This window comes from Lacerta agilis, chromosome 16, assembly GCF_009819535.1.
Source record: "Lacerta agilis isolate rLacAgi1 chromosome 16, rLacAgi1.pri, whole genome shotgun sequence".
NCBI lineage: Eukaryota > Metazoa > Chordata > Lepidosauria > Squamata > Lacertidae > Lacerta > Lacerta agilis.
Window position 1 is genome coordinate 19,262,073 of NC_046327.1, and position 15,524 is coordinate 19,277,596.

Below are 15,524 nucleotides of genomic sequence, written 5' to 3' on the forward strand. Positions count from 1 at the left end.
TTATGTGTGTGTTTCCCCCCAATTTGCAGCCTTTGCTTACTGACGAACTCCTCCTGTATCCGAAACCTGTATCAGGATGCTGAGATCATTGTTACTGTGCATCAACTCCCCTTGTGCTGAAGAACAGACATAAGTGTGCGTAGCACTTCATCCCAAGACCAAAGAATTTAAACTGATCTCATCCATCACACTTTCAGTGGGGTGGAACTGTCTTAACGTCACACAGGTTTTTTTTTAACCTGTTCATCTTAGCTAAAATAATGCACAAGAATATAATGGGGTGCAGGCCAGACCCCTTGTTTTAAGCCCAAATAGTTATTGGCAGGAACACTTAAGAAACCACAACGAAGATCAGAGTATATTGGTCACAGTAGTCTTTTATTGCAAGCCCAGACACCACAGACACAACAAGCATGGAGCAAGGGTCACAAATTCACATTTATAGGTTCTTGATGGCACAGAGACTTAAGGGAGAATGGAGTGGTTGGAGGGACTGTTGTACAGTGAGATACCAAACAAAGACCTGTTGAATCCCATGAAGGATGAGATGAACACAAACCCCTCCCACTATCAGACACATGTGCACTCTGGCACAAGATACCTACGCTGCATAAAGCAGTTGAGGAGCTCTTGCATGCCAGGTGCCGTCCTTGGAGTGATAAGCGCTTTCATTCCTTAGTTTTATAAAGCCTGTGCTCAGAAGAATGGATACTAACACAGCCTTCCTAAGAAGTCCCTGTGGGGCACATCTTGGGTTTTTAAATTTTAGCAGTTATGAGGACAGAACTCTCTCCTCTCATTTGTTTCTGAAACTATGGCAGGAGACCCCCTGTTCCCCCCTCTTGACTTTTTGATCTCCTGAGGTTGGTGAACTAGAATGACACATGTGGGTGAGCGAATGCCACGATTTGGACTTTTGTGGTTGGTTTCCTTACTGCCTGTGGTGCAGCTGTCACTGAATGAAGCAGAAAGGTCAGGTCAGGTGTTCCTGGGGAATCCAGCATCCATCTCCTCCAGACATCTGGGTGAGCTGCTGTTGAGGTCTCACTTTGGCATCAAATCCTGCAATTACAGACAGGAAAGTTGATAACAGCTGAGTAGATTCATGGGACAGATGTGATCATGGGACCCCAAAGCAACTTTGTTCTTTCTACGCTTCAGCCTTTGGTAAAGCTTAACAAATAGAAGCAGTTCCATCTGTGAATGCCAATGAAGGGCAAGTACAGACCCAAGACCAGAGGCGGAGTGATACTGTACCAGGCAGCACAGCAGCTGGGGAACCAGGCAGCCTGTTTTTTACCAGCAATCTCCATAAAGAATCCAGGTTCATATATGGAGACACACAACCAGGGATGAGCAAAATCTCATGGAAAGCTTTACAGAAGTTTTTTTATTTCCCTTAAGCCATGAAAAGCAATCTCATCATATAATATGGATGCAGCTGAGATCCATAACGCAACGTATTTCCAAGTCTCACGGGGACAATTTGCAAGCGTGCTCCAACAAGCGTGTGTGACAGATTCAGCCAAGTTAGTTGGGTTACCTTTACTGGATCTGAACAAAGCTACAAATTGGTATATGAATCAGACCAGTGCAATTATGAGTTTTTTGCTTCTTATGGCACCTCCTGTGGCCACCAAATCTGTGGGGCACAAGTAACCTGCTCTATGATGAAGTTACCACTTATGGGCTGCATGTTAATTTTCATAAGTACCACTGCCATACGAAGCTGGGACAGCACATCCAATGAGTTCTGTTTGCACAGAAACAAACCTGGGCAGAATATAATCATTGCGTCCGATCAGGTACTGTTCAGGGGGCAAGTAACTCGCCCCCTGGAAAAGGAGTCTGATTACCTTGAAAAGCTTCCACAGTCCTTGGGAGTCCCTCCCCCTTTCTTGAAGACAAACTAACGAAGGATGCACCTCCCCATTGATGACAGAGGCAGGAAACAGATAGACAGAAACACAAAGCTAGCCAGTGAGCAGAGATGATTGAGCGCAAAAAATATAATAAAAAAGCTGCAGTAACACAGAGAGATGGATGGGGCTGGGGGGAAAGGGCATTGTGGGAAACAAGAATCTTGGGGAATTCGCCAAGAAACTTGCAGACCCTGCTAGATGCAGCGGAGGTGTGTTTGTGATGAGGGCACAGAGCAGTTGGCTTGGGAAAGAAGTTCAGATTGGTGTGAGGGGTTCGGGAAGAGAAGACACAGGAGCCTGTGTGTCTGGGAAGAGCCACAAAGTCAGCCTCCTGTTTTCCCATCAGGGAATTCGGAGGGTGACAAAGAAAGCCCTCTTCCTTTCCATCACCTTTTGCCCACATGCCCTTGTCCCCTTACCCTAGGGCACCGAGGCTCCCTAGGGTGCGGATTACCTGAGAATTACCCAGCATGCACTGAGACACCCCTCCAGCGATGACATCACACACAGCACAAAATGGAGGCCTGTGGAACAAGGAAGTGGCAGTTTCTTTAGCATTCTTCCCTTTACCCCCCTGCTTTCCAGTATACGAAGAACCCATGAAATCACCTCCCTGCCTCCTTAATGTCATGGGAAAAAGAAAAGAAGAATAACATACTGGACTGTAACGATGAGCATCCACTTTGCTGCCTTTCCCCTTCTCCATGGAGCCACCAGCACTGCTTGGAGGGAGCAGCTGAGTTACTGAAAGGAATTAAGCATTTTGTTTAGAAAGGTTAAATCCAGTTATTTCTGGCGCACTAGACCCATCTTTTTCCCACTCAGGCTCCTGCCAACTATATACAGGACACGGATGGCGCTGTGGGTTAAACCACAGAGCCTACGGCTTGCTGATCAGAAGGTCATCAGTTTGAATCCCCACAACGGGGTGAGCTGTTGCTCGGTCTCTGCTCCTGCCCACCTAGCAGTTTGAAAGCACGTCAAAGTGCAAGTAGATAAATAGGTACCACTCCAGTGCACAGGAAGTGGCATTTCTGTGTACTGCTCTGGTTCACCAGAAGCGGCTTAGTCATGCTGGCCACATGACCCAGAAGCTGTACGCCAGCTCCCTCGGTCAGTAACGCGAGATGAACTCCGCATCCCCAGAGTCGGACACGACTGGACCTAATGGTCAGGGGTCCCTTTACCTTTACCTTTACAGTACTTCTGATTAACTTGGGACAAAAGCCATTTTCTGATACCTGTCCCTGGTAAATTACTGCCCCTGTTTTACCATTGTAGAGATATTCAGTAGACGCTGTTCTATATTTTCAACCCTCCTAGCCTTAGAACATAAATTTCAAGCATGATATTCAACCTATTATCCACTGCTTTTTTTGGAATTGATTTACTTGTTTCTTATAGTTGCATAAACCATTACATATCTGTTCTCCTGGTTTTTCATTGCATGATTATAATGTAAACCACCCTGAATAATGTTCAGGGGAAAAGAATGTACCTTTATGAGTCCTGATTCAAACGGGGGACTCCCCATGGTGCTTTAAAAAATGACTAAACCACCAAACAACACTTAAATATGTTCAAATGTGGTAGCACATTTTAAAGGTATCATCATCAGCCCTTAAGTGGTTTCGAAATGGAGAGCATGTCCATTAATGGTTCGAAACTTCCAGATGCAAAGCCATTGTATCCCTAAACACCAGTTGCTGGGGAACACCAGTAGGAGAGGCATATTGCCTTCAGGCTGTCAGAAGCATGTGGCTGGTCCCTGTAAGAAAGGGATGTACCACATTGGGTCATTGGTTGATGCTGCATTTTATTCATGCCTTTAGCCAGAGCCCATCTCTCTAGGATGTGTCAGGGGGAAGTAGAATCAAGAGGATATATTTAATTTGCTTTAGCATATTGTAAAGAAACCAGGTAGTTCTTCAGCAGCTGAAAGTGTGATACTGCTTTCCAGCTGCAAGGAAAGACAGCCGTCATTCTCAAATGATTCCTGCCTCTTGGTCAGAACTGTGGGGTTTTCAAAAGGAATCTTTGGTCCAACTTGGAAAATTGTAGCCACGTCCTTCTCATGCAAATAGGCACAGGAGTCCTTCTCGTGCTATCATCCCTCCTCCATGAGGGGCATCAACATGGGAAAGTTCCCATAGGTCTACTCCCTGTCAGTGCAATGTGGGATGGTGAGGGCCCGTCATGGCTTTGGGGCAGCAATGATAATGCAAAGATTACATATTAGTTCACCCAAACAAGAACACATTTGGTTTTTACCTGGTGAGCTGGTACTGCTGGGTGTGCAGACACTATCGTCTAACCATGCGCTCTGAGTCAGGGACTCCTGCTTTTGGGGACCTTCAAGGGAACACATCAACTCCTGCACAAGAGAAATGGGGAACGGGCCTTAGAGGATGCTGCAGCTGCTCAGCTGGGACAGGAGGACTACTTGAGTGGAAAGGGGATTTCCAAGACCCCACACTGACCGCCTCGTTCTCTTCCTCCTCCGACGTCTCATTTTCTCTCACTCCACTGCAACAGCTGCTCACGTTGGATGAGGAACGGGACAGGGGCTGCATCACGCAATACCCTGATGTCTGACTGGAGAGGGCTCTGCTGGAGGAACACACACATCCCAAATCATCACCCTTATAAATCTCAAGGGCCACCAGCCCAGCATTACAGTTCATAATCTTCTGTGACAAAAGCCTCACTTTGCACAGAAGTCTTAAAAGCCTGCCCAGACTTGCTCAGGTCCTCCAGTTCATTAGAGCTCAATACATACATTTAAAAACAAAAGGCTGTTTGTTTGTTTGTTGTTAATAAATGTACAGTATATATCACCTTTCCTCCCAGGAATATTGTTCTCCCCATTGTTATCATCACAACAGCCCTGTAAGGGAGCTTGGGCTGAGAGACAGCAGTTGCCCAACGTCACCCAGTGAGCCTCATAGCCAACTGGGGATTTGAACCCTGGTCTCCAAAGTCCTAGTCCGCTACTCTATTATGTTGCATTGGCTCAATCACCCTCTTTCCTGTTAATATAACATGGCAGGATGGAGGTCCCCACCACCCACTTTGCACAATGCTCCCCAGCGTTCTTTTGTTCTGAACTCACTTGTTCTTCCTGTTGGGGAATTCTGGGGAGCTGGGACTGGAGGAGCCGTCCGACTTTAGGTCAAAGAAGGGCCCTGGGCTCTCCAATACTTTCTGTATCCTTTCAGCGATGTCTTTGCTGTGGAGGAAAGGGAACACAAAACATTTACAAAACAGAGCGAAGAGTCACTGCATGAGAGCCAGTGGCTTCTTTGTTTAAGACTCTTAAATTCTCCCTTCAGCCCATATGGGGACAAAATGAAATCCTCAAAAAGTCATGGGAATGGAAATTGGCCCTTTCCCAAAAGTCTGACCTTCATGGCCTCCTGCCTTTCTCTCTAGCAAACTGTTTTCATATATATATAAACAGTACATAATATATATAGACAGTACATAACTCATTACACTATTGCTTCCATTGGTTCATGGGGCTTTCCAATTCTTAGCCCATATCTCAATTACGGTGAACAGGCCGATTTAACAGGTCAAAATTAACATGTATATCAAGAAGAGCTTCATATACATCTCAGACCTATGATAATTAGGATTTTTAGGTTTAGCTCACTTGGAACTGTCTTTCCAACTAAAATGCACTTTAATCATGAAAAGAAAGATGTAACCAGAGATATAGGCTATGTGTACTCAAATTCACAAGAAGGTAGGTTTGTCCCTTCTTCCAGCTACATATATAGCACAAATATGCTATATATGCAGGGTGCATTAGATTTCACTTTCAAGATTTTAGAACAGGAGCTTTAAAGGCCAAAGGTCTTGGAGAGGATGGCAGCTCCAACTCTTAAGTTTGCAGCCTACACTATCAGTACAGAATAAAGAATCACCAGGTCATTCTGCATATGACGTAAGTGTAGGGTGGTTGGTTATGCACTGCAAAAAAATTAAGGAAAAATTACAGATGGTAATTCACGTGTGTAAGTTGCAAATTTCGAAATAACTGCTGAAATTTAAATAGAATTGCAATACAATCTCGCCATTATGGGAAAAACATCAGGAGAATGTCTAGGTGCTGCTATCACTGGGCAACTTCAAGGCTCATTGTCCCCTTTTTTCTGATTAGGTAAAGGTAAAGGGACCCCTGACCGTTAGGTCTAGTCACGGACGACTCTGGAGTTGCGGCGCGCATCTCACTTTATTGGCCGAGGGAGCCGGCGTACAGCTTCCAGGTCATGTGGCCAGCATGACTAAGCCGCTTCTGGTGAACCAGAGCAGTGCACAGAAATGCCGTTTACCTTCCTGCCAGAGTGGTACCTATTTATCTACTTGCACTTTGATGTGCTTTCAAACTGCTAGGTTGGCAGGAGCTGGGACCGAGCAATGGGAACTCACCCTGTTGCGGGGATTCGAACCACCGACCTTCTGATCGGCAAGCCCAAGGATCTGTGGTTTAGACCACAGCGCCACCCGCATCCCGCTTTTCTGATTACTTATCTTTAAACCAGATTTGAACTAGACAGACAGCAAACAGAGAAGACTTTTCCCGCCCAAGACACATGGGGGCATCTCCTGACAGCAGTTGCTTCTTTTAGCTTTAATGGTCCTGTCAGATTTTACTGGAGCAGGATAAAGGTCCTTTGGCAAAACTGAAGTTGTGGGGTTTTTATTTTTTTTAAAGAGAGAGACAAAGCAATACACACCTAAAATACTCTTTGTTCTGAGTGCATGAACTGACGGCGGCCAAGGTTTAACAACTGTCACTACCTCTTCCATTGGACTTAAATGAGATTTGTACCTGAACTTCTGCCTGTACCAGAGCATGACATAATTAATCCTATCGTCCTTTTGGTGGTCTTCACAAAATCCGATAAAACAATGAGGTAAACAAAATGGGTGCAGATAGCACTGGGAAGGAAGCCTCAATAATACCACCTTCACCTCTCTTCCAAACAATGCTCTGTTTACGATATGTGCCTATAGCTCAAGGCATTTGGTCCTTCCTCTCTGCCATTCTTCCCTCCAGTATCTCCATTCAGGCTTCAATTTCTTCACACACACAACCCATCATAAGTTCAGTTCCCCACAATTCCACATCAATTTGTGATTTTGTTGTTGTTGAAAGAAGTTTGTATGAAAATGCATCAGAATTTTAGGAAATTTTAATGGAATTTTATGAAAATGCATCAGAATTTTACGGCAAAATTCCCTTAATATACACATTTTTGCAAAGCAATTTCCCCTAATACAGTCATACCTCAGGTTATAGCCGCTTCGGGTTACGCGATTTTGGGTTGCGCACTGTGCCGAACCCCGAAGTAGCCGAATGGGTTACTCCTGGGTTCAGTGCTCCGCGCATGCGCAGAAGCACTAAATTGCACACTTTACTCCCTCAGGCTATGTATCTTTGTGCACACTACTTGTACCGGAGATCTGCATTGCAAAACTCAGATGTGTACAAATTTTAAGGGATAGCTGTACTTTAGATTGCCTATTGTTTAGGAAAGTGCTGATTTGGTAAGCTATAAATGCAAACCGAATTTCTCCACCATCCCTCTCCCCTGCCCATAGTTCTAGTCCTCCAAGTCCCTATAGCTCAGTCCGTACCTTTTCTCCTCTTGGATGTTCTCAATGCCAATTGCACTACTGCGACGCCCATTGAAGTGGCTACCTCGGTTGCGTGACGGGCTTCTCCCAGGTAGGGCAAAGGACTAGAGGGGAGGAAAGGACAGTAGGAAAAAAAGAGAGACAGAGGAGGAGGAGGAGGAGGATGTAGAAAAGGCAAAAGCTGGAGGGAAGATGGAAGACTGGGCTCCGGACCTTGTCCTTGCATTGCTATCCCATGCTAACAGTTGCAGCCTGTCCAGAGAGCCACAAGGTGCCCAAGCATGATCTGGGAGCTGTCAAAGTTGGACAAATAAGGGATGAGCCAAGAGAGAGAAAGAGCAACAAACAGAGAGAGAGTGTGTGTGTTTGAAATGGAAAGATAGGTAGACATAAATGCATGTATGAAAGAGCAACAGTGACACTGAGACAGGGGGAAATACATACTCGGAAAAGCACAAGGTAAAGCCACACTACATATTACAGGAAATGTGCACCTGCTACCCAAAATTGCACCATCACATCTTCTCCCTCTGTCCCAGTAGAGTTTTCCTCCCTACATAATTAGCAGCTGAAGATCTGGAGCAGGGGCAGGGCGATGTGGGATGCAGCTTCTACCAGGGATGCCGAAGTGTGTGGCCAGAGGGCAGGGATTAAACATCTAAAGGCAATTTCCAGCACTAGCTGTATGTTTACTCCAATATCTAGCTTAGCCCAAAAAGGAAGGGAGAAAAAGGAAAGGTGGAGAAGTGCCCCCTTTCCTTACATTTGTTTGGCATTTCTCCTTTGGCTACTTTACTTCCAGCAGATGGTGGGTATCACCTTTTCCCTGCAGTATTCCCCAAAGAAGATAATGCCTTTCCTGGCTTCTCCGGACATGGTAGGATGGATTCACCTAAAGGAGCCTTGCACAAGGACTTCTGCTTGCGCAATGGGACTTCCATCCCTTCCTGAATGCCCCCAAAACTGGCTTGAGGGGTTGAGAGAGCCCCCATAACAGCACATGGGAGGGAATGCTTGTGCATTCATCATAGAGTGACACTTGAGTTCCATCCAGTGTTTGGAAAACCTGCTAAATCCCCGGCAGTGATCGGAGAAAAGAAGAAATGAAAAGTTTCATCACAAATACAGCTTTCTGAAGTGCTGTATTTAGAGTGCTGTCTAATGAGCCGATTAAACCTGGGCTGGGGAACCTGTGGCTCTCGGATGTTCTAGTCTACAACTGCCATCATTCCTCACCATTGGTTACACTAGCTGGGACTGATGGGACCCCACAACATCTGGAGGGTCACAGGTTCTCCACCACTGGATTAAACACTAAACTACTTGCTCCAAACCATACAATGCACTCACATCTGACTGAGAATTTTGGTACCATGAGAATGGGCTTAAGATGTAAGCCATATCTACTTAGATATCTACTTTGCCAACTTCTTCCAGTCATGCCGGAGGAACTTCAGCACAGAAGGAATTCACTCTGTGCCATGCTTCTTATCACCATAGGAGTGGGGCATGTGTGCCTGAGGGATAGCAGAACATATGCTTTGAATGCAGAAGGTTCCAGGTTCAGTCCATAGCATCGCTGGTGGCTGTGCTGGTTTCACCTTAAGCACCCTCTTGAGAATAAAAATTCACATAAGCATGCTTTCCACACTATAATTGCAACTCCAGACTCTCTCAAAGATGGCCTTCTCATCTTCTCATCACATGCCTTCAGTGCCTGTGCGAAGGACTGAATGCCCACTTGGACAATCAGAGGCTGCCCTCTGCACTGGTAACATTAATGCCAAGCAAAGGAACAGCTACTAATGCAACACTTCTAGCTATTAGTTCTTTCATTCCAGACACCACTTCATCTCACCCTGCCATGCAGTCAATCAATGAACAGTCAAGTCTTGGCAGACAAAACTAACTCGCTGCAGATAATAATATATTCCCACCAAATGGTCCATAGTCAGGATGTGAACATCCTTGGGTAGAACAATCCTAAGTAAGGTCAGCAGTATGCTCTACCCAACAAACACACTGTCCTAAACCTCTCCAGCCATCAACAAGGTGGTGGGAGAGGTTCTATAAGTGGGTTTTTATAGAATCTTTTTTAGTTCCCTCAAAATTAAAATTCAGTCTAGTTTCAGGCCTGTTTTTGGCACAGAAACCACCCTTGTCACTCCAAAGGATAACCAGTGCTGAGAGAGCAATGCCAAGAATGCAACTTCACTAATTCTCCTGGATCTCTCAGTAGCTTTTGGAATCACTGAACATTGTACCCCTTATGGATAACCTGTTCTGTGTTAGGAATCAGTGGCATAGGGGTTTTGGGGGTCCCATTCCTGCCTTGGGGACTAATTCCACAACTGCTGCTGAAGAACTACTGCTCAGCATCGATGCTAAGGGAGCCTGAAGGGATTCATCTTGTCCCCAAGACCAAACATGAAATGTCTACATGAAATTTCTGAGGGTATCGTCATCAGCATCTTTTATTCCTCTATAAAAGTTTTTATATTCCACCCACTCACATAAAACATCAAGGCAGTGCTCAGCAATAAAAACAACAACAGCACAATTTATTCAGATTCTCCCTAAATGCTTTCCCTGTTCCTAAAACAAATTTCGGAGTCAGAATCGGCAAATGAATAGAATCGGGTCTAGCCACAGAGGACTAGGATAGGGAAATGAACAGAGAGATGGGGTGGCCACAAAATAGCCACAAAACACCACCAAGACAAGGAGACATTAATAGCTGGAGAGAGATAATGCTGAAGAGCAGCAGGTTCACAGTAGTAGGGGATGGTGGCAAAGGGCTGAGTACAAGCTGGTCTCCACCCCATGACCCCAATACCTTACCGCAGCAATAGCCTTGGGGCCCTCGGCGACACTCTGGTTGAGGGCAAGGCCAGCAGTAGCTGGGCGATTGGGTGGAGTTGATGGCTGCTGCTGCTGCTGTTGGTGCTGCTTCCTCATGGCTATCCCCATGGTATCCAGGCTCTGGCTACGGCCCCGGATCACCCGCTGGAGAGAAGGGCAACAGGGAGACAGACACGTTCACAGACACACAAAAGGACATCATGAAGAGCACGATAGGATGCTGGTGGGCTGGGTGGAAGGAAGCGGAGGGAACAGGCACGAGCTCAGAAACGCCCCGCTTCCTACAGGACAGAACTCGCTTCTGCTAACCTAATCCACAACCTCCTGAAGAGCTCTCTCATAAAAACCACACACCGGTTGTCCCGAGCCTGTGGCACCTCCAAAGCACAACCACCAGGGGGCAGACATTTAATCCTCCAACACTATTCTTTGAACTGTAGGTATGAGCAGAACCACCAACTTGCAGAGAAGGATACTGCAAGAGGATACTGTGGTCAATGGCATCAAAAGCCGCTGAGAGATCAAGCAAAAGCAGCGAAGTTGCACTCTCCCTGCCCCTCTCCTGAAGGAGGACATCCACCAGGATGCTTAAGGCCATTCTGTACTCAAACTGGACCTAAACCCAGACTGAAATGGGTCAAGATAACCAGTTTCTTCCAAGGGTGTCTGCAGCTGGACTACCCTCTTAAGCACCTTATCCCAAAAAGTGATTGGGTGGTAGTCCAATGTTAGTGACCGGTCCATAGTCATCAAAGTTCCTTAGGGTTCAGGCAAGGCTTCTTCAGGAGTTGCTGCATTACTGCCTCCTCCAAGGCAGCAGGCACCAACCCTTCATGCAAAGATGGATGAACCACCCCCTGGAGGCAGCCTTCAAATGAGTCATGATGGCCAGAAGTTGAGCACACACGTGGGCCAAACCACTGCAAACACCTTGCCCACGTCCTCAAACCTCATCAGCTGATCCCACAAGATTGGGCAAGATGTTGTGTTGGACACCTCACCCAGCTCTGTAATAATGGTAGCATTCAGCTCAGCATGAAGGCTGGTGATTTTATTCTCAAAGCCCCTGGCAAATATGTCACAGCTGGCCCAGGGACAGGAGTTGGCAGCCCCCTCTGCACAAGCTCTGCTGGCTAGCTACTCAAGGGTGTGATGAGGTAAGCAAATTAAGCCTTCTTTGCAGTAGGCACAACTATGTGCTCTAGCACACCTCTGACCAACTTCACATTGGATCGTACGCCATTGTGGTCTAGCCTTCATTTATCCTGCTTCATGGCTTGGAGAGCCATAGACACCCAGTGAGTTCTCCAGGCTCCATAATTTTGGAAAGTGAACTCAGGAGTAATTGCGTCAACAGCTCAATGCATCTCACTATTCCACAGTGACATCGAAGCTCAACAGGACCACCAGCCTTGGCTTCTGAAAAATCAAAGCATTCAAGAACCCCTTGGATTCCATAAGTCTCTGGGGGTAGACCATCCTAATGGCAGAGAGGGAATGACACTGGCAAGACCCAACTTCCCCAGATAATGGTGTGACCATTACAATGGTGTTAATTCAAGCCCGCCTCACAACATCTAGAGTACCACCACCCATCACACCTTGAGGTAAAGCCTAAATCAAGGTTATGTCCTTAGCATGGACACTGAATTATCCCAGAAGCAATGTACTGAGGTTGTCCAACACCACATTACAGACCACCTCAGCCAACTTGGTGAGGTATACTGTTGAGCAGCAAGGTGGCCAATTTACAAGGCACCAACTGCAGTCCCAATCTGCCCTGCCCCAAACCTGTGGCTGATTTCCCCTCCTCTGTGGGTAGCCTGCTGGGATTTGTTCTCTGAAAAACAAATATTGACAGCTGCATAGGAAGGTGGCTAAGGGACTAATCTAAGAGCTAGGAAGTTCCTTCCTTTGGTAAGCTACCATCTCTCAGCCACCTGCACCCCCTCTGACAGTATCTTTTAAAAAAAACCTGGAGATAATGTTACAGACCTACCTCTCAGAGTAGTTGTGAGGATGGCTAAGATAATGTATGTGAAATACCTTCAATGGTAAAAAGTACTGCACAAAATGCAAAGTATTATTACAATATTCACCACAGCAGTATGAAATGGGGAAATGCAAAATTAAGCATCACCTATTCCCTCTCTCACCTTGAAATTCTCAAAGAAGCCGCCACCCCCATTCTCTATTTTGTCGTCGTCGCCAGAGGCCAAGCCCATCATACTGCGGCTACGAATCTGCAACTCCTCATAAAGGCTCTCCAGGAGGGCACTGCGGGTACGATCCTGCTCCAGAAGCAGAGAAGGAGAACACGTTTCAAAAAAAACCAAAATAGGATAGAAACAGGGAAGGGTGCATGCTTAATCAGAAAGGAAGAGAGATCAGGCTGAGTGACAGAAAAGAAAGCAGTTCTACATGTGGGTAAGTTACATAATCAGCTGGATCATAGAGCTTCAATGGCTCTATGAACTCTCATTAAAGCATGAGACTCAATCTCAGGGTTGTGGGTGCAAGCCCCACATTGGGCAAAAAGAGATTCTTGCATTGCAAGTCATTGGACTAGATGACCCTCTGGGTCCCTACCTAAGGAGGCTTCAGAGACCCCAGGGAACTTTGGGAGGCTGTTTGATAAGGGGTAGCCTGATAAATAGTTAATTTCTTATCTGGTGGCACTGAGTACCTTAAATAGGGAATGGGAGGGTACAAGAGAGGAGTACACTCTGTTGTGGCCAGGTGTCCCCCAAGGTGACCCAGGACCCAGGGTGGCTAGAATGTGGTCGTCACACTTACATAGTGTGCTTTTCATTTTATTGTAGGAGTTTCAGTACCTATTAAAAGTGTAATTTTGAGTTTAAAGTCACCAGGAGGAATTACCCTTCCCCCCGCCATGCAACAGCTGCAGTGTAGAAAGTTCTAGGTTCGATTTATGTATTGATTGTTGAACCTGCATTTCATTTCACATCCTGTCGTTGATCACCAATATGTTACTTCCTGGTACAATGGTACCTCTGGGTATGAACTTAATTCATTCCGGGGGTCCATTCTTACCCCAAAACATTCGTATCCAGGCACGGGCAGCGGAAACCTTTCCTTTGCTTCAGGGTTTGCCGCATGCGTAGGCTGAAGCATTCATATCCAGAGTGGTTTGTATCCAGAGGTACCACTGTACCAGGAAGTAACATATTGGTGATCAATGACACTGTACTCACACCAATGTTTGCTCTTCAAGATACAGTATATGAATGCAAATACAAGTAAACTGACTCACCTCCAGCTTAGCAAATTTCTCAGCATGGTAGCAGCTGTGCTCTGCATTTATAAGCTTTGCCAGAAGAAATTCACGGAACTCTGTGCCCTGTAAGGAGGAGGAGAATATTCACTCATTGTATTTAGGTCCTTATAGATCAGGGATGACCAACAGGTAGATCGTGATCTACTGGTAGATTACGAGGGCTCTGTGGTAGATCGTGGTAAATCACTGTCGTTGTCCCGTCCCCCCCCCCCCCAAAAAAAGTGGGAGTAGATCTCAGTCTCTTGAAAATTGGACATGCCTGTTATAGATATATCCAGAACTGTTTTGGTGCCACAAAGGACAGAGATGAAGGTTCTCGGATACTTCTTTGCAAGCTATTACTTAGATTGCATGTTGATACCAGGAATAAACACAGATACAAGAATATTTCTATATTCCCCTCAATGGGTTGCACTGTAGAGGTGAAGAATACATTCAAATTAACCATGTGGGAGTGTACCACTCTAAAAAGTCATGCTTTCCTAAATGCCCTCCCAGTCCCCAAGGGAAAAAAATCCTTTCCAGTGTGCAAACATACAGGAAATGAAGACTATATTTCCTTATGGTGCTTTAGATTTTGACAGGCAGGGAAATTTATTACATAGGGATTCATTTAAAGGGGCAACCCCTCATTTCCCATTTATAAAGACAAAGTAGGCTACATATGCTGTACAGTATTACAATTTTTCTGAAAATGTATATTAATCCTCTTAGCTGGTGAGTACTGATGCTAGAAGACGCTTAAGCTGAAACTGGCAGCATTCAGACACCAACCTGTTCACTTTTATCCACATACAGCCTATTTTAGGTGCTTCTGAACCTATTAAATGACAACAATTGCACTATTGGGAATGCTAGAGCCATATCTAAGAACACAAGCTGAGCTGGAAAAATGGCTTCTAGGTTCATAGGTGCCACAATATTTTAGAGCCCAGGCTGTCTCAAGTTTGGGTCTTTTCCAGCCCTAGGTAGCTGCACAGAAAAGTTTCATATAAATAGATCATAATGTAGGAACCATTACCAGAATTCCACTGCCCTTTAAGCCTTTATTTGTTGTTGTTTTTTGGCTGCACACAAACCTTTTTGAATATTGCTGGATTTGGCAGAGAAGGCCCAAAGAAAGGGACGTCATCACGGGCTGTAACAGAAACCTGCAACCATCAGAAGGGACAGAGTGGTTTTAGAGTACAGACAGAATGACCACTGTGCAGGGTCTGTGCAGGTCTGCAGCCTTAAGATAATATTAAAACATTGTCAGTTTTAAACCGCTGTCTGATGAAATCGCTAATCAGCAGAGAGCACAAAAGATATGGGATGTTAGCAGTATCTCATATACAGCCATACACACACACGTTTATAATATTGCAAAAATGCAAATAAATGTGCATTAGTACATTATATTCCAGGTGAGTATAATCATTCCAATCATAGTATTCTTCCTTTTTCGACTATCAAAATACATAAAAGCTATTTCCATCACCAACTGTCTGTTATACTTACTACCTTTCCTATATTTCCAATACATTAAACACTTTTACAAAGAAATATCACATAAAAACTAATTACTATATTGCCCTGCTGTGTTCTTATTTGTTTAATTTCCCCTCAACAATAGTTATGGATTGGCTGACTCCTGCACTTTATTATTATAATATTGGATAAATAAACTCAATTTCTTTACAAACGTATTTTCGTGGTGTCTTCCTTCTCTAACAAATCAAATTTGTTAGCTTAACCATTCATGCCATGTCCTGGATTTTAGTTAGCCAGTGATGTATAGAGGGACAGCAAGCACT

General features: G+C 45.2%; 1 protein-coding gene across 4 annotated transcripts in view; it reads right to left on the bottom strand.

The window, feature by feature from the left end:
* Positions 1-353: 353 nt before the first annotated feature.
* LOC117060738 (rap1 GTPase-activating protein 1-like) overlaps positions 354-15,524 on the bottom strand; it is a 30,742-nt gene continuing 15,571 nt past the window's right edge. Inside the window, exons 14-24 of one of the 4 annotated variants that reach the window (XM_033173253.1) lie at positions 14,808-14,879; positions 13,705-13,791; positions 12,587-12,721; positions 10,410-10,574; positions 7,569-7,672; positions 5,035-5,151; positions 4,403-4,529; positions 4,194-4,296; positions 2,581-2,666; positions 2,377-2,446; positions 354-1,062 (exon numbers count right to left, since the gene is read on the bottom strand). In XM_033173253.1, coding sequence (XP_033029144.1) covers positions 2,423-2,446; positions 2,581-2,666; positions 4,194-4,296; positions 4,403-4,529; positions 5,035-5,151; positions 7,569-7,672; positions 10,410-10,574; positions 12,587-12,721; positions 13,705-13,791; positions 14,808-14,879 — 1,020 coding nt within the window. In that variant the 3' untranslated portion in view covers positions 354-1,062; positions 2,377-2,422. Of the gene's footprint in view, positions 1,063-2,376; positions 2,667-4,193; positions 4,297-4,402; positions 4,533-5,034; positions 5,152-7,568; positions 7,673-10,409; positions 10,575-12,586; positions 12,722-13,704; positions 13,792-14,807; positions 14,880-15,524 lie in introns of all 4 variants that reach the window. The other 3 variants (XM_033173252.1, XM_033173254.1, XM_033173251.1) reach the window with 3 other exon arrangements.